Raw genomic sequence first — 26,520 nt, forward strand, 5'->3', positions numbered from 1 at the left:
CGAAAGGTATCAGTTGTAGTGAGTGATAAATATTATGGCAGCTGGAATTATTCCATCAGTGCTGCCTGTGAAAAATCCTGTAAATCTCTTGGGAAGACAGGCGGACAAATGTCAGCATGCTGGAAGAAGCAAAGATCACCAGCATTGAAGCGATAGTCCTCTACCGTCAACTCCACTGAACTGGCCATGTTGTCTGAATGCCCGATCACCGTCTCCCAAAGCAGTTAGTCTACTCCCAACTCAAGAACAGAAAACATAATGTTGGTGGTGTCACGTTGCCAGGGCTCTACCTTATTTAGGTAGAGATGAACCAAACTCCCAGTTTTATCAAACAGTTTAATTAAAACAGCACTTACTTGCTGGCTGTTTTAATAGACCAAAACATAAAACATAAAGATAGCACCCAGCTACAGAATGAACAAAGACTGATAGCAAAAACAACTCGGTAGTCAAAAGGGTCCAGTCCAGTGGTCAAATGCCAAGAGTTCAATAAAAAAAGTCCAGGGATCAAGAGTCTATACCGTAGTTAAAAGCCAGTCCAAAGGTTCAAGGTTCCAGGATTCCAAGATTACAGGAGACAGGTCAGGATACCGAAAAATCCAACAGACCTGGGGGGAAACCAGCAGCATCCACCACCAAAATACAACAGATACTTTTCTCCCAAAGATCAGTCTCAAGGTTAGCTCCTTAAATCCAATAACACCCAGCTGCAACCCATGAACTCCCACTTACAGATTACCAAACCCTCTAGAATGAATACTCACATTAACCCTTCCATCACCAACCACCATCAATTGCAGAACATATGACAGGTGGACAGGAAAAGAGATTTTAAAATGGGCTTAAAGCCAATCTCAAAAACTGTGGCATAAACAAGGGGAACTGGGAAGCTCTCACCCTTGAGCACTCTAACTGGAGGTCAGCTGTGACCAGTAGTGCTACAAAATTTGAAGAGGCACAAATGGAGGCCAAAAGAGGGAAACGTGCCAAGAGGAAGGTGTGTCAAGCCAACCCTGACCGGGACCACCTTATACCTGGAAACCGATGTCCTCACTGCAGGAGAACATGCAGATCAAGAATAGGGTTCCACAGCTACCTACGGACCCACCACCAAGACACCACATCTGGAAGACCATCATCCTCAAGCTACAAGGGATCACCTAAGTAAGTAAGTAAGTATGGCAGCATGAGAGAAAATTGGTATTACATTTATACCACTGAAATGACAAGCATTAGAAGCAGGATCTTTTAATTGGTGGTTTTGTTTGTGTCCAAAGATATGGTTCCTTTCTTTGACTATTTTTAAAGATTCTTTTTCAGACTACAGGTATTTGTCCTATCATTTTAATCAATGCGATTACTTGTAGGTATCTATTCCCAAGAGGTTGTAAAATTGTTTTTATGATCTTAAATATAAGCCAGTATTGAGAAGGTGCTTTTTGTGGGTATCTGGGACTATCTAATGATAGGTTAACATACAGGAATTAAAGTTTATTGGGATTTGTAGTTTGGTGAGGCTCAAAGATTTTATGAAACTCACCAAACCACACATTCCATGATTCCCCAGCAATGAGCCATGGCAGTTAAAGTGGTGTCAAACTGTATTACTGTTTTGAGTCGCCCAAGGGCTGAGAAAAGCAGTATATAAATGAAGTAAATAATAATAATAAGTGTAGAAGCAGCCTGTGTGGCAGTCCTAGCGCCAAGGGAAAAAGCTGGCAGGTACATTACAGTTGGTATTTCCACAGCTCACATTCTTAGTGTTGAAAAAGATAAAAGAAAGGAGAAAAAACAGTGGCAACACCACATTATGAGTAGGCTGAAGCTTTCACAGAGCAATCATTCCTCCTTGCCTATTTTACCTAAAGAAAAGTCTAGTGTAGCCTCTTCATAACTTACCCTTTCCTTGTCCTATTGCTCTAAAGAAAGGAGTCAGTGGCCTGTCAGATAACTCTTCCAAGTGGTTGACCAATCCTTCTTTGACAGCATGGAATCCAGACAGTACCACCACAGGTAAATTTGCCACCCACAGGGTATAAATGTTTCCGTATTGTTTTGCCAGCTGCCATTGGGAACAAAATAGGAGAAAGAAATGTTTCACTCGATGAATCAAGTTATTTCAGATTAACATGTAAATGCCTGCTCTCCTCGAGTCCTTATTTCTGCAGCTTCTACCCATCTCTGGTGCCCTGTTTTCCAGTTTTCTATACCCCCTCAGATTGCTGTTTAGGTCTTCTCTACTCTTCATGTTCCCAGAACAATACTGAACATGACCCCCATAAAATATAGTAACATATAGTTTTGCTAAGGACAAGGACACCAGACTGGATAATCGGAGTTGGCCCCCCCAGAGGAGGTGGTCGCTTGGCATTAATGATCCTATCTCAATAGGACAAAGGAAGCCTTCAGAAAGCCACCCTTTGTCCTGACCTGTTACTCATTAAACTCATTTCTACTGAAACCACAGCCAAAATTCTTTCATTGTTCCTGTCTCTCAGCACTGGAAAAATCTGGATTATGGCAGGCTTGCCAGCCATCAATGTTTATTGCAGCCACTCAAAGACAATAGAAAAGGCTGTCTCGCAGGCCCCCCTGGGACTCGCTGACCACTTGGACATTTCCTACTTCCATAATCCTCTCAAGAATCCATTGTTTCCCTCTCGTCCCGCCTCCCTCTCTCCTGATTCGTCAGAACACCGAGGCGGCAGAAGCCCAGAAATTGGCCCAGGCACTCAGGAGGCGGCCAAGCCTCCTCCCAGCTGTAGAGGCACCAGCCAATCACCATCAAGCCGGCAGAGGGGCGGGGAGCAGGAAATTCAAATCTGACAACTCTGTTTCTGTATAAAAAAGGCTTTTATTTGTGTACATATTATGCTTAGCTTGGCGAAATACTGCTTTTCAGCTGAATCGTAATAAAATCATCTTGGTGGCGCTTCCTTCAACTTTGGTGAGATTTCTTTTGGGAACTTAGGAAAAACCTTTTAAATTGGGCTTCTCTTTGCTCACCATTGTAGCGAGCCCTCTTTGGTGGGTCCGCAAGGTCTTTCCTTCAGGGCCAGACTCTTTTAAATTCCTCCATGATTTCAATACCTCTCCTAAACTTCCTTATGAGTTCCTATATGGAAGTAAAGGTTTACAGAATAATCTTTGCGCAACATTGTGGATCTTAGGTGACTCAACTAGCTCATACCGTGAGATAAAATGTGTCAAACAGCTTGGGTCTGAGCCATATAGGGCTTAACTAATATAACACAGCCCAACAAAAAGTTGCTTGGTGTCTTTGTTTTTAGGCCTGTGCCTGGGGTTACTTGGGTGCGAATTTAGAAAACTGCAATTGATAGACCTCATCAACTTAAATTTCTTAGAGATGGCAATCATGTTGTTTTCATGGGCATATGAAGATGGCATATGTTCTGTATCTTAAAAACTAGAGCTGATAGGGGGAAACTGGTGCCATTTTTGGAATCGGCGGGTCAGAAACAGGGCTAACATTCAATGCACCAAAATGTGTGTTGGCCAGTGTAATCTATGAAAATAGGTGAGAATAATTTTCTGAAATGTTGATTGAGACTAAACGTGGCATGGAATAAATGAAAGGAGAAAGAGAAAACCCGGGATATTTTTTAAAAAGACAGATTGGATACAAGGCCATGACTAGGACGCGGAGCACTGGCTTCAAACTACAGGAAAGGAGATTCCAGCTGAACATTAGGAAAAACTTCCTAACTATGAGTGCTGTTCAGCAGTAGAACTCTCTGCCCCAGAGTGTGGTGGAGGCTCCTTCTTTGGAGGCTCTAAAGCTGAGGCTGAATGGTCATCTGTCAGGGGTGCTTTGAATGTGATTTTCCTGCTTCTTGGCAGAATGGGGTTGGACTGGATGGCCCACAAGGTCTCTTCCAACTCTATAATTCTATGATTCTATGAATAATCAAAATAAAAATGATTGAAAATTCTCAGTATATTCGGTTAATTTTTCTCCATTATCAGACACTCAAAATCATTTTGAACTTTCTTTAGACCACTGAGAGATTTCTTCCAAAATTTATATCGAGGGCATTTTTTTCTTTCTTTCTCCAGTCTCCATCCTTTCTTTCTCCATTCTCCATCTCTGCCATATAAAATCCAAATTATGTGATTTGAACTGGATTATATGGCAGTGTAGACTCATATAATCCAGTTCAAAGCAGATAATGTGCATTATCTGCCTTAATATTCTGAAATATCAAACCTATGCTAAAAGGTTGTTTTTAATTTTTTTATATATACAGCATGTTTGCACTCAGACATCACAGAGAGATAATAAGGTGCCATTGTCTTTGCTAAATATCTTACACATCTACTGGTGAATTCTTGAGGAAGAAGTACCTTTATCAGAGTATCTTCACGATATCCAAACACAATTCGCCATAGGCCTCCAATGAAAGGAAGTGAAAGAGGTCCAGGGGGATACGTTCGGAGTGATCGCTGTTGCCTCCAAAAGTACAGGATCAGGAGAACCACAAGGAGAGCAATCAAGTATGCCCACACTCCCTCCATTCTCCAAACTTCTCTTGACTCTTTTCAACCTGAGATGGGTGAGGCTGAAAGAAGAAGGTTAGATGCTCTTTCTCCAAAGTCTTATATCTTTTCTCAATGCTGGTTCCACTCCTCCCTCTCTTCCCTACTCACACCTCTTTTATATACTTCATATGACAACACACTTCATATACTTCAACAAACGATCCATATTTGAGCCAAGTAGTCTTAACAATCTGCCTTCTGGGCATTTTCCATAGGAGCACATAGCAGTTTTCTGATATGTCAGGTGTGGCACAAACTAATTGTAGGAAAAGAGGTCAAGGAATTCAGCCTCCTTTTGGGGCTAGAATGGGATCTGTTTTGAACACAGACATCACAGACAGATTATAAGACACTGTTGTCTGTGCTAAATAGCTTACTCAGCAATATGCTACTGGCAAATTCTTGAGAAAGAAGTACCTTTATCAAAGTATCTTCATGATTATTATTATTATTATTATTATTAAACTTGATTTGTACCCCGCTAGCATCTCCTGAAGGACTCGATGCGGCTTACAAAGGCCAAGGCCTCAATACACAACATAACAATACACTTAAAGCAAATTAAAAACAATTAAAACATCATTAAACAACAAGAACCACAAGCAATAAACAATACATCAAACAAGATAAAAACTGGGCCGGGCCAGAGTGAGGGGTACAAGATTAAAAAGTGCTGATGTGGCAGGTGATATGTAAGGATTATAGGGCACTGCAATGTGCAGAGTGCGGCAGTCTTAATTTTAATAAAGTGCATCTGGGACTTGGTATTGAAGATTTCCTAATTGGGAAAGGCACATCGGAACAGCCAGGTCTTCAAGTTCTTTCTGAAGACCGCCAATGTAGGGGCTTGTCTAAGATCCTTGGGGAGAGTGTTCCAGAGACGGGGGGCCACCACGGAAAAGGCCCTGTCTCGTGTCCCCACCAAACGTGCTTGCGACGCCGGCGGGATCACAAGCAGAGCCTCTCCAGATGAGCGCAGTGAACGCGTGGGTTCATAGACGGAGATGCGGTCACGCAGGTAGGCTGGTCCCAAACCGTTCAGGGCTTTGTAGGTAAGCACCTGCACCTTAAATTGGGCTCGGAAGATAAACGGCAGCCAGTGGAGCTCCTTGAACAGGAGGGTTGACCTCTCTCTGTAAGGAGCACCAGTTAACATCCTGGCCGCTGCTCGTTGGACAAGTTGGAATTTCTGAGCAGTTTTCAAGGGCAGTCCCACGTAGAGCGCATTACAGTAATCCAACCTAGAGGTGACCAATGTATGGACCACTCCGGCCAGATCAGCCTTTGCGAGGTACGGTCGCAGTTGGCACATGAGTCTTAGTTGTGCAAAGGCCCTCCCAGACACCGCCGACGCCTGAGCCTCAAACGTGAGCGATGAATCCAGGAGGACTCATCACTCATCGCAGACCTGTGGTTTCGGGGGAGTGTAACCCCGTCCAACACAGGTTGTCACCCTATACCCCGGTCAGGTTTACGATCGACCAGGAGGACCTCTTGATATCCAAGTGCCTCAAAGAAAAGGAAATTAAATTGGCCCGAGGGTACTGTTGAAGTTTCTAAAATCAAGATATTACCGAGGGTACTGTTGCTGTCTTCCAGAAGAAGGTGTAGCCTCCTTTTTCTTCCTTCAGCTGTCCCTCTCCTGCTCTCCGGGTCTCCTGAAGGGCTGCTATGTCGATGTTGAAGCGTCCCAGCTCCCTTGCAATGATGGCAGTTCTGCGTTCGGGGCGTTCACTGCCGCTGTTGTCCATCAGAGTCCGTACGTTCCACGTACCGAAGTTCATTTTCCTTTTTTGGCCGCAGGGTGGTGACCCCACTGGACGCAGCAGTCCAGTCAGGGATAAGTGAGGCAGACTATGTTTAGGGCACCTTTTCTAGCCCCCTCCCCGTGTGGGGTGAGCAGAGTGGGTCCTAAAAAGGGCTGCTCAGTCGCGGATACAGCTGCCGAACTACTCAACTGCCTCGGACCTTGAGGTAGAACGACTGAGTCAGTACCCACCGCCCATGTGCCAGTCTGTGACTAGGGGCTTCCAGATTTCACAGTCCTGCCCCCGTCGCCACTCGCTGATCGCCATGGGACTTTGGTTGGTTTGTTTTTATTTTCTTTGGAAGACGCCTGTGCGTGGGTTTTTTTAATGTGTGGAGGTCAGTGCACAACTGATCAACACACAGACTTCACAGAGTGAGGTTCCACTGGTGATGTAGTTTAACACAATGACCGTGGCTTCTCAGTCTGTTGCAGCCTTCTTCCGCCTTCGCAGCCGTTGTAACATGTGCCATGTTACAACTCCGTCTGCTCCGCCGTTGAGGTCTTTGGGTCTTCGGACTGTACTTGGTCTGGAACCTCCCCCGCAGCCACTCCTGGGAGTGCACGACTCCAGTTGTTGTGCCTACAGGTTCATCGGAACGCGCAAGCCCCCTCACCACGACAAGGTGACAGTCCATCGAGGGGGACTGCCCAAAAAAGACCAAAGAATGCACGGAGTTGGCTTCGCCATCAGAAATGATCTGATGAAACATCTGCCCGAAGCACCCACTGGCATCAACGAAGGACTCTCAACCCTCCAAATCGATCTTGCCAAAAACCAACGGGCAACCATCATAAGTGCCTATGCACCAACACTAGATGCTGACGAAGACATCAAGGAGAAATTCTACTATCAGCTGGACACCGTCCTATCAGGGATACCTAAGGAGGACAAAATCATCCTCCTGGGGGACTTCAATGCAAGAGTCGGGCGAGACTTCGACCTGTGGCCAGGGACCATAGGAAAAGACGGGGTTGGAAACAGCAACTCAAATGGCATCCTGCTTCTCACCAAATGTGCGGAGCACAACCTTGTCATCACCAACACGCTCTTCCGCCAGAAAAACAAGTTCAAGACATCATGGAAGCACCCCCGGTCAAAGCATTGGCACCTCTTAGACTATGTAATCACACGCGCCAGAGACCGCCGTGACGTGCTCCTCACAAGAGCCATGACAGGTGCTGACGACTGCTGGACTGACCACAGGCTAATTCAATCCTCGATGGCTATCAAGATCGCTCCCAAGCGCAGACTCCAAGGAAGGAAGACAAGGCGCAAAATGAACACCCAAGCCCTTCAGGAGCCCTCCAGACGAGCCCATCTCCAAACAGCACTCAAGGACCATCTACCCACAGTACACCCCGAAAATGTTGAGGAACATTGGAACAAACTGAAGACCTCCATCATCCAAGCCTGCGAAGAAACTATTGGATACCAAGCCAAGAAACATCAAGACTGGTTTGATGAAAATGACATCGAAATCCAACAGCTAATTGACAAGAAAAGGAAAGCCTTCCAAGCATGGCAGAGAGACATCAACTGTGCTGCTAAGAAAAAGATCTATGCCAGTGCAAAAGCTGAGGTCCAAAGAAGGACAAGAGAACTCAAGAACATCTGATGGACAAAGAAGGCCGAAGAAATCCAACACCTGGCAGATACCCATAATGCTCAGGGATTTTTCAAAGCCACAAAGGTCATCTACGGACCAAGAAACCATGGCATACAGCCTCTACGCTCATCAGATGGAACCAGACTCCTGAAGGACCAAAACTCAATTGCACTATGTTGGAAAGAAAAAGCCTCCTGAACCGCAGCTCCAATGTGGCCGAAGAGGTCCTCTCACAAATCCCACAACAACAAACCAGGGATGAGCTTGCAGCACTGCCCAGTTTGGAAGAAGTCAGCAATGCCATCAGCCAACAGAAGAATAACAAAGCCAGTGGACCAGACGGGATCCCTGCTGAAATCTTTAAAGAGGGAGGACCTGAGCTGACACACCAACTCCACCAGCTCATAGAAAAAGTGTGGGTGACCGAGAAAATCCCAGCAGACTTCAAGGATGCCACCATCATCACCCTCTTCAAAAAAGGGGAAAGAACAGACTGCGGAAACTATCGAGGTATCTCCCTTCTAACCTCCGCTGGGAAAATCCTCGCAAGAATCCTTGCAAACCGCCTTCTGCCCCTCTCAGAAGACACCCTCCCAGAATCCCAGAACGGCTTCCGCCCCTCCAGAGGAACCGTGGACATGATCTTCACTGCACGACAGCTTCAAGAAAAATGCAGGGAACAAAATCAACCTCTGTACATGGCATTCATCGACCTTGCAAAGGCATTCGACACAGTGAATCGCAGCGCTCTCTGGACCATCCTCCACAAAATCGGGTGCCCAAACAAATTTGTGAACATCCTGCGGCTCCTCCATGATGACATGATGGCAACAGTCTTGGACAGCAGTGGCTCCCAAAGTGACCCATTTAAAGTGGAATCCGGTGTCAAACAGGGATGTGTTATTGCCCCAACTCTATTCTCCATCTTCATCGCTATGATACTTCACCTTGTTGATGGGAAGCTTCCCACCGGAGTGGAAATAATCTATCGGACAGATGGCAAGCTATTCAACCTCAGCAGACTGAAAGCCAAAACCAAGGTTACAACAACATCTGTTATAGAACTCCAGTATGCCGATGACAATGTCATCTGTGCGCATTCAGAAGAAGATCTACAAGCCACTCTAAACACCTTCGCAGAAGCATACGAGAAGCTTGGCCTGTCATTGAACATTGAAAAAACCAAGGTGCTTTTCCAGCAGTCACCAGCCAATCCCTCTCCAATGCCAGTGATACATCTTAATGGTGTAACATTAGAAAACTTTGATCATTTCCGCTACCTTGGCAGCCACCTCTCCACCAAAGTCAACATCGACGCCGAAATACAACACCGCCTGAGCTCTGCAAGTGCAGCATTTTCCAGAATGAAGCAGAGAGTGTTTGAGGACCGGGACATCCGTAGGGAGACCAAGGTGCTTGTCTATAAAGCTATTGTCCTCCCAACCCTGCTATATGCCTGTGAGACGTGGACTGTCTACAGATGTCACATGCAACTCCTGGAACGTTTCCATCAGCGCTGCCTCCGGAAAATCCTGCAAATCTCCTGGGAAGACAAGCGGACAAACGTCAGTGTGCTGGAAGAAGCAAAGACCACCAGCATTGAAGCGATGGTCCTCCAACATCAACTCCGCTGGGCCGGCCACGTTGTCCGGATGCCTGACCACCGTCTCCCAAAGCAGTTGCTCTACTCCGAACTTAAGAACGGAAAACGGAATGTTGGTGGACAGGAAAAGAGATTTAAAGATGGGCTCAAAGCCAACCTTAAAAACTCTGGCATAAACACTGAGAACTGGGAAGCCCTGGCCCTTGAGCGCTCCAGCTGGAGGACAGCTGTGACCAGCAGTGCTGCAGAATTTGAGGAGGCACGAGTGGAGGGTGAAAGAGTGAAACGTGCCAGGAGGAAGGCGCGTCAAGCCAACCCCGACTGGGACCGCCTTCCACCTGGAAACCAATGCCCTCACTGTGGAAGAAGATGCAGAGCAAGAATAGGGCTCCACAGCCACATACGGACCCACAAGGAAATCCATAATGGAAGACCATCTTACTCGTCCAAAGAGGGATCGCCTAAGTAAGTAAGTAAGTAAGTAAGTAAGTAAGTGTTGCTGTCTCCGAAAGTACAGAATCAGAAGAATTATCAGTGACCCGGACAATCAAATATACCCACGCGCCCTCTATTCCCCAGACTTCTCTTTCTATTTGACTCTTTCCAACCTGCAATGGGAGAGGTTGAAAGGAAGAGGTTAGATGCTCTTCCGCTAATTTTTTTGGCCTTTCTCATAGAATCATAGAGTTGGAAGTTGGAAGAGACCTCGTGGGCTATCCAGTAATGTATTTTTTTTCCTTTTTAAGTGACTTCTGCTGTGTTTTACAATGTTTTTATGAGTGATGGTCACTTGTTGGCCCGATAAGTGCATTGTGTCCAAATTTGGTGTCAATTAGTCCAGTGGTTATTGAGTTATGTTAATCCCACAAATGAATATTACATTTTTATTTATATTGATCGTGAACAACTCCAGTGAGTGCTCAAGAAAATCTGAAGTTCTTTGAAATGGCAGAAGGGCACAACAGGGTGGTACGTCTACACGTCAGAGTAGGGCATATGGCAAAATCAAGAGTTGCTTTTTCAGATTTTTTCCCCAAATATTTTAAAGCCGTTGTTGGTTGAATCCATGGATATGGTAGGCCATCTAGCTCTTAATGACATTCTTCTGGGGCACCTTCTGCACTGCTATATAAACCAGATTATCAAAGCAGATAATGGAGAAAATAATCATGCTGGGGAAAATGGAAGGAAAAAGGAAGAGGGGCTGACCAAGGAAAAGGTGGATGGAATGGTATATATGACTGGCTTGACCTTGAAGGAGCTGCGGGTGGCACAGGGAGCTCTGCCGTGGGCTGGTCCAGGAGGTCATGAAGATTCTGAAACGATTGAATGAATAAACAACTTCAAAGCAGATAATCCACATTATCTGCTTTGAACTGGATCATATGAGTCTACACTGCCAAATTGTGGTGTTGGAGGAAAGTTCTGAGAGTGCCTTGGACTGCGAGAAGATCCAATCAGTCCATACTTCAGGAAATAAAGCCCGACTGCTCACTGGAGGGAAGGATATTAGAGGCAAAGATGAAGTACTTTGGACATGTAATGAGAAGAAAGGAAAGCTTAGAGAAGACAATGATGCTGGGGAAAATGGAAGGAAAAAGGAAGAGGGGCCGACCAAAGGCAAGATGGATGGATGGGATCCTTGAAGTGACTGGATTGACCTTGAAGGAGCTGGGGGTGGCTATGGCTAACAGGAAGCTCTGGTGTGGGCTGGACCAGAAGGTCATGAAGAGTCTGAAACAATTGAATGAATAAACAACATCAAAGCAGATAATCCACATTATCTGCTTTGAACTGGATCATATGAGTCTACACTGCCAAATTTTGGTGTTGGAGGAAAGTTCTGAGAGTGCCTTGGACTGCGAGAAGATCCAACCAGTCCATCCTCCAGGAAATAAAGTCCGACTGCTCATTGGAGGGAAGGATAGTAGAGGCCAAGATGAAGTACTTTGGCCACATCATGAGAAGAAAGGAAAGATTAGAGAAGACAATGATGCTGGGGGAAATGGAAGGAAAAGAGAAGAGGGGCCAACCAAAGGCAAGACGAATGGATGGGATCCTTGAAGTGACTGGATTGACCTTGAAGGAGCTGGGGTGGTGACGGCCAACAGGGAGCTCTGGCGTGGGCTGGTCCATGAGGTCACGAAGAGTCGGAAACGACTGACCGAATGAACAACACTGCCAAATAATCCAATTCAAAGCACATAATTTGGATTTGATATGGCAGTGTATAAGGAAACTGAAAGGAACATAACTAGAGACTGCAACTTCTCCAAGATCACCCTTTGATTTTCATGGATCAGTGGAGCCTCTGCATGAGATGAATTAGTATCACAAATCTGGGAAATCCTATGCCAGATACTACATTGATAGGAATATGGATAGAAAGCATTACTGAAGATAAAAGATACAGTTTATTGAAGATACAACTATTTAGCAAACAGAACATAATCTGTGCCGGGATGTTTTATGTAAAAGTATGCCTTGTTCCAGTATTTTTCAGAATGCTGGCAAACATATGAGCTTGAATGGACCAATATATAATTGACTTTAATCTCATGGCATCAAACAAACCTATACATGTGTGGAATGACCCTCCCAACACTATTTCCTGTGCTGGTCAATGACCGAAATAAATGTTTTTTGATTTGACCCTCCCAACACCTCAAAGGCCCAACTGATGCCAAACGCATGCCTTTTACAGGCCAACTTAAAACTTGGCAGATCACCAAAGCTTTAGGCCTCATTAATTCAACCCAAAGATTGTTATACATGCGTATGTAAGCTTTAAAATAATAAATTTATTTCAACTGATTATATTGTTTAGTATACTTTATCTCACTATTTAAAAGCAATTTGTAAGCCAAAATGAGACTTAGGGAGGAAAAGAACCAAAGGGAGAAGTAGAACATGTTGTTGTCATCTTACATACCTTACATAAGCAATTGGGTTTTTTTCTGTGATTGTGTAACAGACATATGCAGTTCAAGATTATGCAAATTCCTCTTCACATGCTATTGTAATTGCCTTCTTCATATCACCTTCTGCCCGCTATACTAGAACTTCAGCAGGGTCCTAGTCCTGCAAAGACTAGAGTCATGATGCTGCAAAGAGCTAGAAACTTCACTCGAATTGGAGGCAGCTTAACATCTTTCTTTAGCCTCTAAATCAGTGTTTCTCATCCTGGGGGTCGGGACCCCTAGGGGGGTCGCGAGACAGTTTCAGATGGGTCGCCAAAGACTATCAGAAAACATATATTTCTGATGGTCTCAAGAACCCCTTGGACAGAGAAGGTCTCGCCACATGTTCTTCTCTTCCTTTTTGGAAATGGGTGGCAAATCTTCCCACCAAAAGCCCTCTTCCTGCTGTAATTGGCCGGCCTCTCAGTCAAGGAGAGGGCTGTTTCTGAGACTCCAAGCGGGGAAGGGAGAGCAGGCATGCTCAGCGCATAGCAGTGTGGTGCACATGTGTGGGTGAGGGACAGCATGTGAGGCTGAAGAGAGAGGCTCATGCCGCCGTGTTCCTCCAAGACATGGAGGTTCTGTGTGGGAAGTTTGGCACAATTCTATTGTTGCTGAGGTTCAGAATGCTCTTTGATTGTAAGTGAACTATAAATCCCAGAAACTACAACTCCCAAATGTCAAGCTCTGTTTCCCCCAAACTCCACCAGTGTTCACATTTGGGCATATTGAGTGTGACAGCGCGAGTGGCGCCACCTATACGTATAACTGTTAGTTGCAAGATTTAAACTGTTGTATCATGCTTAATCCTGCCCTTTTATCCTGCCTATGTATAGTTGGATTGATTGGTTATTTATAGCTGTCAATCAATGTTGTTTGCACCAGTTGAATTGCTCTCTCAGCAAAATTGTTTGGCTCCACCTCTTCCTGGAAGAGGGGAGTACTTCCCTTTTTCATTCCACCATCAGATTTTCTACCAGATGGACATGAGTAAGAGACTTGGCTCTAAAAGCCCCTGATAAAGTTACCTCTCAGCACCAATTCTGAGGTTCTTACCCTTGAGACTTATGCTTCATGTTCAGACCAACCTGAACAATGTAGGGAAGTCTCAAGCGCCTTCAAACCAGTTTCTTTGGCACCAGAGGAAGACCCTGTGTCTTCAAACATAGGCCATCTGGACTGGGGTTGTGGATTGCTCCATCATTTACAGCCATTAAGAAAGAGGGACCTGGAAAAGCTTCTCAGCTGCAAAACTCCTTGGACCCAAGACAACCAGAGACTGTAATGTACATTTTCCTTCACCCCTTTGAAACTTCCAGCTTATTGCTTTAAAGAGATAACTCTTTGTGAACAATAAAAACTTTTTTGAGTTATCTACAGTGTTTTGGTCTTTGGGAGTTCCAGTTTCCTAAAGGAGGGCAAGAAGCAATCCCCTGGGGAAAGATGTCATGTCCATGCCTCTTTCACTAAGAGTTATAGCCCCCAGGTGCGACGGCACATTGAGTATGCTTATCAGATATTTACATTACGATTCATAACAGCAGCAATATTACAGTTATGAAATAGCAACAAAAATAATTTTATGGTTGGCGGTCACCACAACATGAGGACCTGTATTAAGGGGTCATGGCATTAAGAAGGTTGAGAACCACTGCTCTAAATATTTTATGTTGGGAAAATGGTTTGATCCTTCATAATGCTTTTTTTAGACGAGAAGCTACAAAGAAAAATAGTGACAACGGGTTAAACAGTTGAACAGTTGAATCTGCCGACCTATAGGTTGGCAGTTCGAAGCCGTGGTTCAGGGTGAGCTCCCACTGCTAGCCCTAGCTCCTGCCAACCTAGCAGTTCCAAAACATGCAAATATGAGTAGATCAATAGGTACCACTTCAGTGGGAAGCGCCCCCGGTGGTGCCCCCAGGGGCGCAGTGGGTTAAACCCCTGTGCCGGCAGGACTAAAGACCAACAGGTCACAGGTTCAAATTCAGGGAGAGGCGGATGAGCTCGTTCTATCAGCTCCAGCTCCTCATACAGGGACATGAGAGAAGCCTCCCACAAGGATGATAAATCAAATCATCCGGGCATCCCCTGGGCAACATCCTTGCAGACGGCCAATTCTCTCACACCAGAAGTGACTTGCAGTTTCTCAAGTCGCTCTTGACACGACAAAAAAAAGTGGAAAGGTAATAAAGGCACCCATGCAGCCATAGCAGCAACAAAACAGAGCTACAGATAACATGCTTCTCAACTTGAAAATGGAACAGGAGCACTTCCCCATGGCCAGAGTTGAGCACTGTCAGTGTCTCCAGAAAGCCGGAGATGAAAGGAGAAGCCTTTACCTTTGTTCTGTGTATTTGTATGCCATTGGTATTTCCACTGTATTAAAGGGATTGAATGTTTGCCTATCTGCATATGTTGTAATCCTCTCTGAGTCTTCTTGGGGAGATAAAGTGGAGTGTAAATAAAGTTATTTTAATATAAACACTAGCAACAATACGGGCAAAGGGCAACAAAATGAATTGCAACATAGATATGAATGGTGATGGTGACAATGAGTGTCAGTGTTGCTCCTACCTACATAAAAGAAATGGATTTTTTGTATTGTCGAAGGCTTTCATGGCTGGAATCACTAGGTTCTTGTGGGTTTTTTCAGGCTATAGGGCCATGTTCTAGAGGCATTTCTCCTGACGTTTCGCCTGCATCTATGGCAAGCATCCTCAGAGGTAGTGAGGTCTGTTGGAATTGGGACAATGTATTTATATATCTGTGGAATGGCTGGGGTGGGGCAAAGAGCTCTTCTCTGCTGGAGCTAGGTGTGAATGTTTCAACTGACCATCTTCATTAGCATTTGAAGGCCTGGCTGAGCCTGGGAAAATCTTTTGTTGAGAGGTGTTAAGATGTGCTTGGTTTTTTCATAGATTTTCAATTGATTTTTCAATGGATTTTTTCATAGTTAAGATTTCAGGAATGCTATATCATTTGTATGTTAGTGACTCTTGATATTCAAGACCAGATAAGGGAACATGAAACCCAGAAGTCTAGATATATTGATAATAGGATGTTTATCTTATCAAATGTAAAGCAGTTGGAATGAATCACACCTTTTCCGGAACGGTAGCTTATCAGTGATCTTCTCTCCCTCTTCCAGTATTCGTATGGTAATATTGATGCAGCTAATCATACTAAGCAATTAAAGCTTATTGACATCAATTAAATTGTCTGAAATGTGTAGGTTGCTGAGGTACTTAAAATTCCCTGATACATTATTCTGGATTACAGAACTAGAGCATTCTACCAGAGGATTCTAAGTACATCACCAAACTATAAATCCCAACTTCCATATAATGGAGCCATGCCCAGTGTGTAACACATCTCACCATGCTAAAACAGTGGATGTGGCTCTTAATGAGACATGCCGCGTTATCACAGGATGTCTACACCTTACATCACTAGATAAATTATACTGTTTAGCCAGTATTGCACCACCTGACATCCGCCAGGAAGCAGCAGCCAATAATGAAAGGACCAAAGCAGTAACATCTCCAGCCCATCCTCTGTTAGGATATCAGCCAGCATACCAATGCCTTAAATCAAGAAATAGTTTTCTAAGATTGAGAGAGATACTCGCAGGAACACCTCAGCAAGCGAGAGTCCAAAAGTGGCAGGCTCAAACCCAGAACCTCAACCCATGGTTGATACCAAATGAGAGACTCCCTCCTGGGCATGTAGAAGACTGGGTGACTTGAAAGGTACTGAACAGACTGTGCTCTGGCACCACAACCTGCAGAGCCAACCTTAAGAAATGGGGCCATAAAATGGAGTCAACGACATGCCAGTGTGGAGAAGAGCAAACCACAGACCACCTATTACAATGCAGTCTGGGCCCTGCCATATGCCCAATGGAGGACCACCAGAGGCATCCCAAGTGGCCAGCTACTGGTCAAAGGACATTTAGTATAATGCCAAGTTTTTAAAACTTTGTGTTTTTTAAATACCCATATATTCCAGCATATAAGATGACTGGGCATATAAAACGACCCCCAACTTTTCCAGTTAAAATATAGAGTTTGGGATATACTCGCCGTATAAGAATATTATTTATTTATTATTTATTAACTTTATTTGTACCCCGCTAGCATCTCCCAAAAGACTTGATGCGGCTTACACAGGCCAAGGCCTCAATAACACAACAGCATAACAAAACACGTAACTTAAAACAAATCAAACATTAAAACAATAGCAGTAAACAATAAAACAATACACCATAACACAATAAAACTAGGGCCGGACCAAATGTAATGGGTACAGATTTAAAAGTGCTGGGTGTGACAGGTGGATGTAAGATTTTAGGGTAAGTGCAATGTGCAGACCATCTTAAAACTCTGATAAAGTGCTTCTGGGACATATTGCTGGAGTTCCTATTCTGGAAAGGCACACCGGAACAGCCAGGTCTTCAAACTCTTCCTAAAGACTGCCAACTTAGGGGCCTGTCTGATGTCTTTGGGGAGGGTGTTCCAAAGTCAGGGGGCTACCACAGAAAAGGCCCTGTCTCTCGTCCCTACCAAACGCGCTTGCGATGCAGGAGGGATCGCAAGCAGAGCCTCTCCGGATGAGCGAAGAGAACGCGTGGGTTCATAAACGGAGATGCGGTCATGCAGGTAGGCAGGTCCCAAACTGTTTAGGGCTTTGTAGGTAAGCACCTGCACCTTGAATTGGGACCAGAAAATGAACGGCAGCCAGTGGAGCTCCTTAAACAGGAGGGTTGACCTCTCTCTGAAAGGAGCACCAGTTAACATCCTGGCCGCCGCCCGTTGAACCAGCTGAAATTTTCGAGCCGTTTTCAAGGGCAGCCCCACGTAGAATGCATTACAGTAATCCAATCTAGAGGTGACCAACGCATGGATCACCCCGGCCATTTCAGCCTTTGCGAGGTACGAGTCTCAGTTGTGCAAAAGCCCTCCCGGACACCGCCTGAGCCTCAAGCATAAGTGATGAATCCAAGAGGAGTCCCAAACTAGCCCTCATCCAACACACACCAAATAAAATTTTTAAAAGCATCAGATTTGATTTCAATATGGTAATTTTCCTATTTCTGTACCTCCTTCTCTGCCTCTCAGATCTCACACATGCACACCTGCACCACTTCGCTGCAGTCTTCAGGAGCAAGATCTGAGAGGCAGAGGAGGTGATAGGGTAATAGGATACAAGGGAGGGCCAGACAGGTAAAAGAGCTGTTTTTTTCTGGGCCCAGAGCCGCTCTATCTCTTTTTTCCATACCCCGGGTGCCCCGGACGCCTGCAGCTTACTCCACCCTTCACTTAAACCTTCCCGGTGAGGTGCCCCTTCACCTCACCATCGGGACCACATTAAGTCCACGAATCCTGATAAATGGAATTTCTTCTACCATACTTGTACAGCGTCACCATTAATGCTTTCATACAGTCGCTGCATACAGCAGGGATGCGGCCACTGCCATTTTTGAGCTCCCCCCACCATTTGCAGCAGCCACAGATTCTCCAATCCGGATTGGAAGTTTCAGCACCCGCTCTATAAGACGACTCCTGACGTATAAGACTACTCCCGCATATAAGACTCCCATGCATAAGGCTACTCCAGCGTATAAGACAACTCCCATGTATAAGACAATGGAGGACCTTCTTGCGGCAACACCAGAAGCACTCCAAGTGGCCAGATACTGGTCAAAGGACATTTAACCAACTACCAAATTTGCAAAATCTGTGTGTGTTTTTTTCTTTTCTTTTTAATCTGTGTGTTTGTTTTGCTCTGTTAGAATTGTAATATAATGGTATGGTTGCTGATGACACGATAAATAAATAAATAAATATGTATAAGACAACCCCTGACTTTTGAGAAGATATTCTTGGGTTCAAAAGTAGTCTTATACGCGCCAGAAGATGCTGAAGAGAAGAATACCCCTAAAACCTGAATCCTACTTACTAGGACTAACAGATAATAATGAGGTGGATCTGTAATTGGTTAAGTGGACGAACACAGAGAGTGCTCACTAATCCTTCCTCTTCATCTTGGAAAGAAGTGACAAGTGGAATGCCGCAGGGTTCCGTCCTGGGCCCGGTCCTGTTCAACATCTTTATTAATTACTTAGTCGAAGGGTTAGAAGCATGATCATCAAGTTTGCAGACGACACCAAATTGGGAGGGATAACCAATACTCCAGAGGACAGGAGCAGGATTCAAAATGATCTGGACAGATTAGAGAGATGGGCCAAAACTAACAAAATGAAGTTCAACAGTGACAAATGCAAGATACTCCACTTTGGCAGAAAAAATGAAATGCAATGATACAGAATGGGTGACGCCTGGCTCGAGAGCAGTACGTGTGAAAAAGATCTTGGAGTCCTCGTGGACAGCAAGTTAAACATGAGCCAACAATGTGATGTGGCGGCAAAAAAAGCCAATGGGATTTTGGCCTGCATCAATAGGAGCATAGTGTCTAGATCTAGGGAAGTCATGCTACCCCTCTATTCCGCTTTGGTTAGACCACATCTGGAATATTGTGTCCAATTCTGGGCACCACAATTCAAGAGAGATATTGACAAGCTGGAATGTGTCCAGAGGAGGGCGACTAAAATGATCAAGGGTCTGGAGAACAAGCCCTATGAGGAGCGGCTTAAAGAGCTGGGCATGTTTAGCCTAAAGAAGAGAAGGCTGAGAGGAGATATGATAGCCATGTATAAATATGTGAGAGGAAGCCACAGGGAGGAGGGAGCAAGCTTGTTTTCTGCTTCCTTGGAGACTAGGACGCGGAGCAATGGTTTCAAACTACAAGAGAGGAGATTCCATCTGAACATTAGGAAGGACTTCCTGACTGTGAGAGCCGTTCAGCAGTGGAACTCTCTGCCCCGGAGTGTGGTGGAGGCTCCTTCTTTGGAAGCTTTTAAGCAGAGGCTGGATGGCCATTTGGCAGGGGTGATTTGAATGCAATGTCCCTGCTTCTTGGCAGGGGGTTGGACTGGATGGCCCATGAGGTCTCTTCCAACTCTTTGATTCTATGATTCTAAGTGGGATAAGGAGACAGATAAACTATTTAGTTATCTAATCACAGTAGCCCGCATTCTACTGGCCAGAGTATGGAGTCAAGCTATAATCCCTACAAAGGAGGAATGGATGGAGAAAATAATAGACTTCGTGAACATGGACCAGCTAACATATATATTAGCATCCCTACGAAATACACCTATAAAAGCAACAGACTGGAACCCTGTTAAGGACTGGTTAAAGGAAAACAAGATAAAGATACTAATTTGAACTTAACTAATAGTAAGAGGAATAGGATTAATAATATGATAGACAAAACAAGAAAAAAGGGAAGGAAAAAGGAAGAAAAGAGGAATGAAAGAAAGGTGAAAACACTGTTGCCTGCCAATGGGAAAGAAACAACATCAAAAAGCTGTTTTAGAGAAATTTTTGAAATTTCAAAATTTCTACTAGAGAAGGGTGGAGGTCTCGAGAACGACGATTTTGTTTGTATCTATATGTGTTTAGATAGTATATCTTTCTTTATGTGAGCGAATGTATAGGTGTGCGGGTGTATGTATGCGTATGTTTATGTGTATATGTGGGTGTAGACATGTATATATATATGTCTGGATCTGGATCATATTTCTGATGATGAGACGACAGTGAATGGTTATTGTAGTAATTGTTTATTAATTGTGTAATATGTAGGTTGTTAACTGTTTCTATACTGTAGCACTGAATTTTTGCTGTTCTTATTTGTTGTGAACCGCTGTGAGTCAGCTTCGGGCTGAGAACAGCGATATATAAGTAAAGTAAATAAATAAATATATGCATGTGTATGTGTATATATCTGTATATATATATATAGAGAGAGAGAGAGAGAGAGAGAGAGAGAGAGCTTGGTTTTTTGTTCTATGGTCTTCTTTTCCTTTTATTGTCTATTTTTTCTTCTTTTTCACTCTCTTTTCTTTCTTCTTGTTATTCTTTTTCCAATTTATGACTTATCAACCAGACATGTGATTTTATCGTATATTTGTATACTTGAAAACTTAATAAAAATTATTTTTTAAAAAAATTAGTCTTATACGCCAGAATATATGGTACATTACAACTGTACCTTTGGTTTGCTTCTGATACGATAGAAATTCAGTTAAAGAAGTATCAAATACCTGTAATTATGTAGCATGGATACGACGACCCAAGCACTATATCCTCCTATGGTTTTAAAATATTTTATTGCCTTGATTCCTGTAATTCTGTAGTTGGGATACACCCACCCAATGTCCCCCTATGACTTTTTTTTGGTGTATTTGCAAGCTGTTGTTAGGTTTTTTAAGTACTGTGTTTCTTTTGTTTCATTTTTTAGATTCTTGTGGGCAGAAAAATGATGACGATCACCATTCCAGGGCCAAGTTAAAACATGACTTTTTATTGAAACCTCTGCAGCAGAATACTTTTGTCTGGCAGACATACCAAATGGTTTAAATTGTTTGAAATGGTAATACAGCTCAATCTGTTTCAGACTTTAGTTCATGTTTATAGCTTCTCTCAATATAGGGTGTGTCTACAAAGTGGTTGTAATGCAATAGGAGGTACAAACCATTTACATCGTAACATAAAGAAACAGGAATAACTTTTGGGGTTGCAAAATTACATTGTGGCACCAAGGAGGAAGGAATCCCCCATGCTAAGGTAAGACTGTCGAGGAGTCAGCTTTTTATCCCGCTTAAGAACAACAACGAGAACATCGTAAATATCCCTTCTTATCGTCTTTATGCGTAACTTCAAATCAACCCGCAATAGCACACCAAGTTCTGAACATGGAAGAAAGGAATTTACGAGCAGCCAACTAAAGCCAAACTTTGGATAAGAAGGGCGAAAGAGAAGAAAACAAACCTTCCAGATGTGTCCACGGTTCTGTTTCAACTTTCTCTCGCCATGAAGGTCACACTTTAAGTAAACAAGAGCAGGCACTGAAGGCAGTCCTTTTGTGAAGAGAGGCGTCTCATAGGAAATTGGAGGGACGTAACCAATTGGAATAGCTTTTACAAGCAAATACATACCAGAGCAAAGTGCTCTCTTGCAGAATTGGAGGCACTTAACCAAACTGTCCATCATCATTAGGTTCCCTAGTCATACCATTCATACACATAGCAGAGTCCTCTGGTGGGGAATTGGAGTTATTTAACCAATGGAAATAGCATTCATATACAAACATCTGTGTCTGAAGTTGCTGCGGTGCAGAGAGAAGCAAGGGCTTCGCTCGTTCCCTCCTATGGTACCATATGACTATGCCAATTGACAGTATCCCTGCCAATCTGGAAAAAAGGCCTCAAGATGCATTTTGAAGCATTGCCAGCAATTTCCACAGATTAGCAGGACAGCCAGATTAGTTACAGGAATATCTAGGAGTGACCTATCCTAAAGTCACTCCATGCGTTGCCAATTAGTTTCTGGGCAAAGTACAAAATGTTGGTTTTGACCTTTAAAGCCCTACATCAGTGGTTCTCAACCTTCCTAATACTGCGACCCCTTAATACAGTTCCTCATGTTGAGATGACCCCCAACCATAACAATATTTTCGTTGCTACTTCATAACTGGAATTTTGCTACTGTTAGGAATTGTAATGTAAATATCTGATATACAGGATGTATTTTCATTTACTGGACCAAATTTGGCACAAATACCTGATATGCCCACATTTGAATACTGGTGGGGTTGGGGAGGGGGTTGATTTTGTCATTTGGGAGTTGTAGTGGCTGGGATTTATAATTCACCTACAATCAAAGAGCAGTCTGAACTTCACCAATGATGGAATTGAACCAAACTTGGCACACAGAACTCCCATGACCAACATAAAATACTGGAAGGATTTGGTGGGCACTGACGTTGAGTTTTGGAGTTGTAGTTCACCTACATCCAGAGAGCACTGCGAAACAATGATAGATCTGGGTCAAACTTGGCATGAATACTCAATGTGGCCAAGTGTGAACACTGGTGGAATTTGGGGGAAATAGACCTTGACATTTGGGAGTTGTAGTTGCTGGGATTTATAGTTTGTCTACAACCAGAGAACATTCTGAACCCCACCAACAATAGAATTGGGCCAAACTTCCCACAGAGAAAGCCCATGACCAACAGAAAATACTGTGTTTTATGATGGTCTTTGGCGACCCCTCTAACGCTCCCTCATGACCTCCGCAGGGGTCCCGACCCCCAGGTTGAGAAACACTGCCCTACATGGTTTGTGTGGATCGGGTCTTTTCCTGCACAATCCACCCTTTAGGACACAGGTTTTCTGGAGGACGTTTCCTTCAACCAGCCAGAACCCTACAGATGACAGTCACCTTAAGGACCTTTTCATCAGGCCCAAAAGACTGTAGAATGACCTGCTAAAGGAAGAGATTCCACAGCTAAATGAGCTGTCAGAATTTAAGACACAATTGAAGACCCACCCTTTCCAGCAGGCCTACCCAGTCAGCTTTCAATCATGAGTTTTGATTTACATTGTATTGCTTTCTTCTTGTTGTTGTTCATTCGTTCATTCATTTCCGACTCTTCGTGACCTCATGAACCAGCCCACGCCAGAGCTCCCTGTCGGCCGTCACCACCCCCTGCTCCTTCAAGATCAATCCAGTCACTTCAAGGATCCATCTTGCCCTTGGTCAGCCCCTCTTCCTTTTTCCTTCCATTTTCCCCAGCATCATTGTCTTCTCTATGCTTTCCTTTCTTCCCATGATGTAGCCAAAGTACTTCATCTTTCGCTCTACTATCCTTCCCTCCAATGAGCAGTCGGGCTTTATTTCTTGAAGTATGGACTGGTTGGATCTTCTCACAGTCCAAGGCACTCTCTGAACTTTCCTCCAACACCACAGTTCAAAAGCATCTATCTTCCTTCGCTCAGCCTTCCCTCAGGTCCAGTTCTCACATCCGTAGATCACTATGGGGAATACCATTGCTTTAACAATGCGGATCTTCATTGTCAGTGTGCTGTCTCTACTCTTCACTATTTTATCAAGATTGGACATTGCTCTCCTCCCAAGAAGTAAGCGTCTCCTGATTTCCTGGCTGCAGTCTGCATCTGCAGTAACCTTTGCACCTAGAAATACAAAGTCTGTCACTGCCTCCACGTTTTCTCCCTCTATTACCCAATTGTCAATCATTCTTGTTGCTATAATCTTGGGGGTTTTTTTATATTTAGCTGCAACCCAGCTTTTGCACTTTCTTCTTTCACCTTGATTAGAAGGCTCCTTGGCTCCTCCTCGCTTTCAGCCATCAAGGTGGTGTCATCTGCATATCTAAGGTTGTTAATGTTTCTTCCAGCTATTTTTACCTCAGCCTTGCATTCATCAAGCCTTGCACATCACATGATGTATTCTGCATACAAGTTGAATAGATTGGGGGAGAGTATACAACCCTGCCTGTTCTGGTACAGCTATACCAGGAGCTCCAATTTTGTTTGCTTTGCATTGAATGTTTGCTTGCCGTCCTAAGTTTCAGGAACTCTGCAGATAGGTGGCTTCTTTGGTTGCAGTTATAGGGCAAGCCGCCTGTCCATCATCATTAGGTTCCCTAGTCCCGTCCCCTTTTTGGGCTTTGGAAGGGAAGTGAGCCATTTTGTTAGTTAGTCTCAGCCAGGTTAGCTTTTGTATAGGATGTGTGTAACTTCCCCTGTACAAAGGCTTCAAGCTTTAAGAATTTCCAGGGTTACAGAAATTCCAACAGAAACACAAGGGAGAAGTTAAAAGGGGTTTTTTCCTTTAAAGAAGTTATTGAAGATAGATGCCTGTCCTTCGTGGGCATATGTTAGGATATCTGTGAGTTGAAGGCCAAAACATCTGAGGACACACAGGTTGAGAACCACTGCTGTACTATATAATGTATTGGAGCAGGGGGGTTTTCCATCTGGCCTGAAACAAGCTGTGGTTCGCCCACTCCTTAAAAAGGCTTCCCCTGACTCCACAGTGCTGAATAACTTCAGACCGATCTCCAACCTTCCTTTTTTTTGGGTAAGGTTCTGGAGCGGGTGGTGGCCTCCCAGCTCCAGGGCTTTTTAGATGACATCAACTACCTAGATCAGTCACAGTCTGGTTTCAGGCCTGGTCATGGCACCGAGACAACCTTGGTCGCCTTGGTGGATGACCTCCGTAGAGAGCTGGACAGGGGGAGTGTGACTCTGCTGGTTCTCTTGGACATCTCAGCGGCTTTCGATACCATCGATCATGGTATCCTTCTGGGTCGTCTCTCTGGGATGGGTCTCAGGGGCACGGTTCTGTCGTGGCTCCAGTCCTTCCTGGAGGGTCGATCCCAGTTGGTGAAGCTGGGAGACACCTGCTCGGACCCCTGGCCTTTGACCTGTGGGGGTCCCGCAAGGTTCTATTCTGTCTCCCATGCTTTTTAACATCTACATGAAACCGCTGGGAGAGGTCATCCGGAGTTTTGGAGCTAGGTGCCACCTGTATGTGGATGACACACAGCTCTACTACTCCTTTCCACCTAACTCCAAGGAGGCCTCTTAGGTGCTGGATGAGTGCCTGGCCGCTGTGTCTATCTGGATGAGAAGGAACAAGCTGAAGATCAATCCCGACAAGACAGAGGTCCTTATGGTCGATCGCAAACCTGACCGGGGTATAGGGTGGCAACCTGTGCTGGATGGGGTTACACTCCCCCTGAAGCCACAGGTCCGCAGTTTGGGAGTCCTCTTGGATTCAACGCTCTCGCTTGAGGCTCAGGCATCGGCGGTGTCTGGGAGGGCTTTCGCACAACTGAGACTTGTGCGCCAACTGCGACCGTACCTCACAAAGGCAGATCTGGCCAGAGTGGTCCATGCCTTGGTCACCTCCAGATTGGATTACTGCCATGTGCTCTACGTGGGGCTGCCCTTGAAGATGGCTCGGAAGCTCCAACTGGTCCAACGATCAGCAGCCAGGATGCTAACTGGGGCCCCTTACAGAGAGAGGTCAACCCTCCTGTTCAAGGAGCTCCACTGGCTGCCGTTTATATTCCGAGCCCAATTTAAGGTGCAGGTGCTTACCTACAAAGCCCTGAACGGTTTGGGACCAGCCTACCTGGTGACCGCATTCCTATCTACGAACCCACGCGTTCTCTTCGGTCATCTGGAGAGGCCCTGCTCGTGATCCCACCTTCGTTGCAAGCGCGCTTGGTGGGGACGCGGGACAGGGCCTTTTACTTAGTGGCCCCCCAACTCTGGAACACCCTCCCCAAAGACCTTAGACAGGCCCCTTCATTGGCTATCTTCAGAAAGAACTTAAAAACCTGGCTTTTCCGATGCGCCTTCCCAGATTAGGAAATCTCCACTACCGAGTCCCACAAGCACTTTACCAGAACCAATGATTGCTGCACATCGCACATCGCACTTGCCCTAGAAACCCTTTATACACCTCCTGTCAAATCAGCACTTTTAATCCTTGTACCCACCTTTCGGCCCGGCCCAGTTTTATTGTGTTTTAATGTACTGTGCCTGTTGTTTACTTTGCTTATTTTGTTTTAATTGTTTGATTTGCTTGATTGTATTGCCATGTTGTGTTGTTGAGGCCTCAGCCTGTGTAAGCCGCATCGAATCCTCTGGGAGATGCTAGCGGGGTACAAATAAAGTTTAATAATAATAAAAAAAATGTATCTCATTCCAATTTTTGAGAATCTGAAGTACACTTAAGATCATTCTGGTGTTTTGTTGTTATTGTTAGTAGTGCATGTGGCTCCCAGAAAGTCTCAGGGCATACAAATCGGCCCCAAATCTGACACAGGTCTCCACCCTTGCTATAGTTAATCTTCAAAAATGGCATTGTAATGTTACATTTTACGTCACCATTTAAGTCATCAAATTGAAGAAAATATCACAGTATTTTGTTGGGGTTCAGCCTGAGTTTGAACTTGAACCTAATTCTCTGTTTGTTCCTCCTGATGCTAATGAAAGTATATTTACTGATGCTAGTGGAAATGTACCTTTTGATGCCAATG

General features: G+C 44.6%; 1 protein-coding gene across 2 annotated transcripts in view; it reads right to left on the reverse strand.

Annotated features, from left to right (window-relative positions):
- The window catches only part of LOC132770424 (cytochrome P450 2J2-like), a 37,756-nt gene extending 16,130 nt beyond the window's left edge, over positions 1-21,626 (reverse strand). The window contains exons 1-3 of one of the 2 annotated variants that reach the window (XM_060767363.2): positions 21,435-21,506; positions 4,366-4,580; positions 1,900-2,062 (exon numbers count right to left, since the gene is read on the reverse strand). In XM_060767363.2, the coding sequence (XP_060623346.2) occupies positions 1,900-2,062; positions 4,366-4,536 (334 nt within the window). In that variant the 5' untranslated portion in view covers positions 4,537-4,580; positions 21,435-21,506. Of the gene's footprint in view, positions 1-1,899; positions 2,063-4,365; positions 4,581-21,434 lie in introns of both variants that reach the window. The other variant, XM_067466095.1, reaches the window with a different exon arrangement.
- Between the last annotated feature and the right edge of the window lie 4,894 nt (positions 21,627-26,520).

Source organism: Anolis sagrei, chromosome 3 (genome assembly GCF_037176765.1).
Source record: "Anolis sagrei isolate rAnoSag1 chromosome 3, rAnoSag1.mat, whole genome shotgun sequence".
NCBI lineage: Eukaryota > Metazoa > Chordata > Lepidosauria > Squamata > Dactyloidae > Anolis > Anolis sagrei.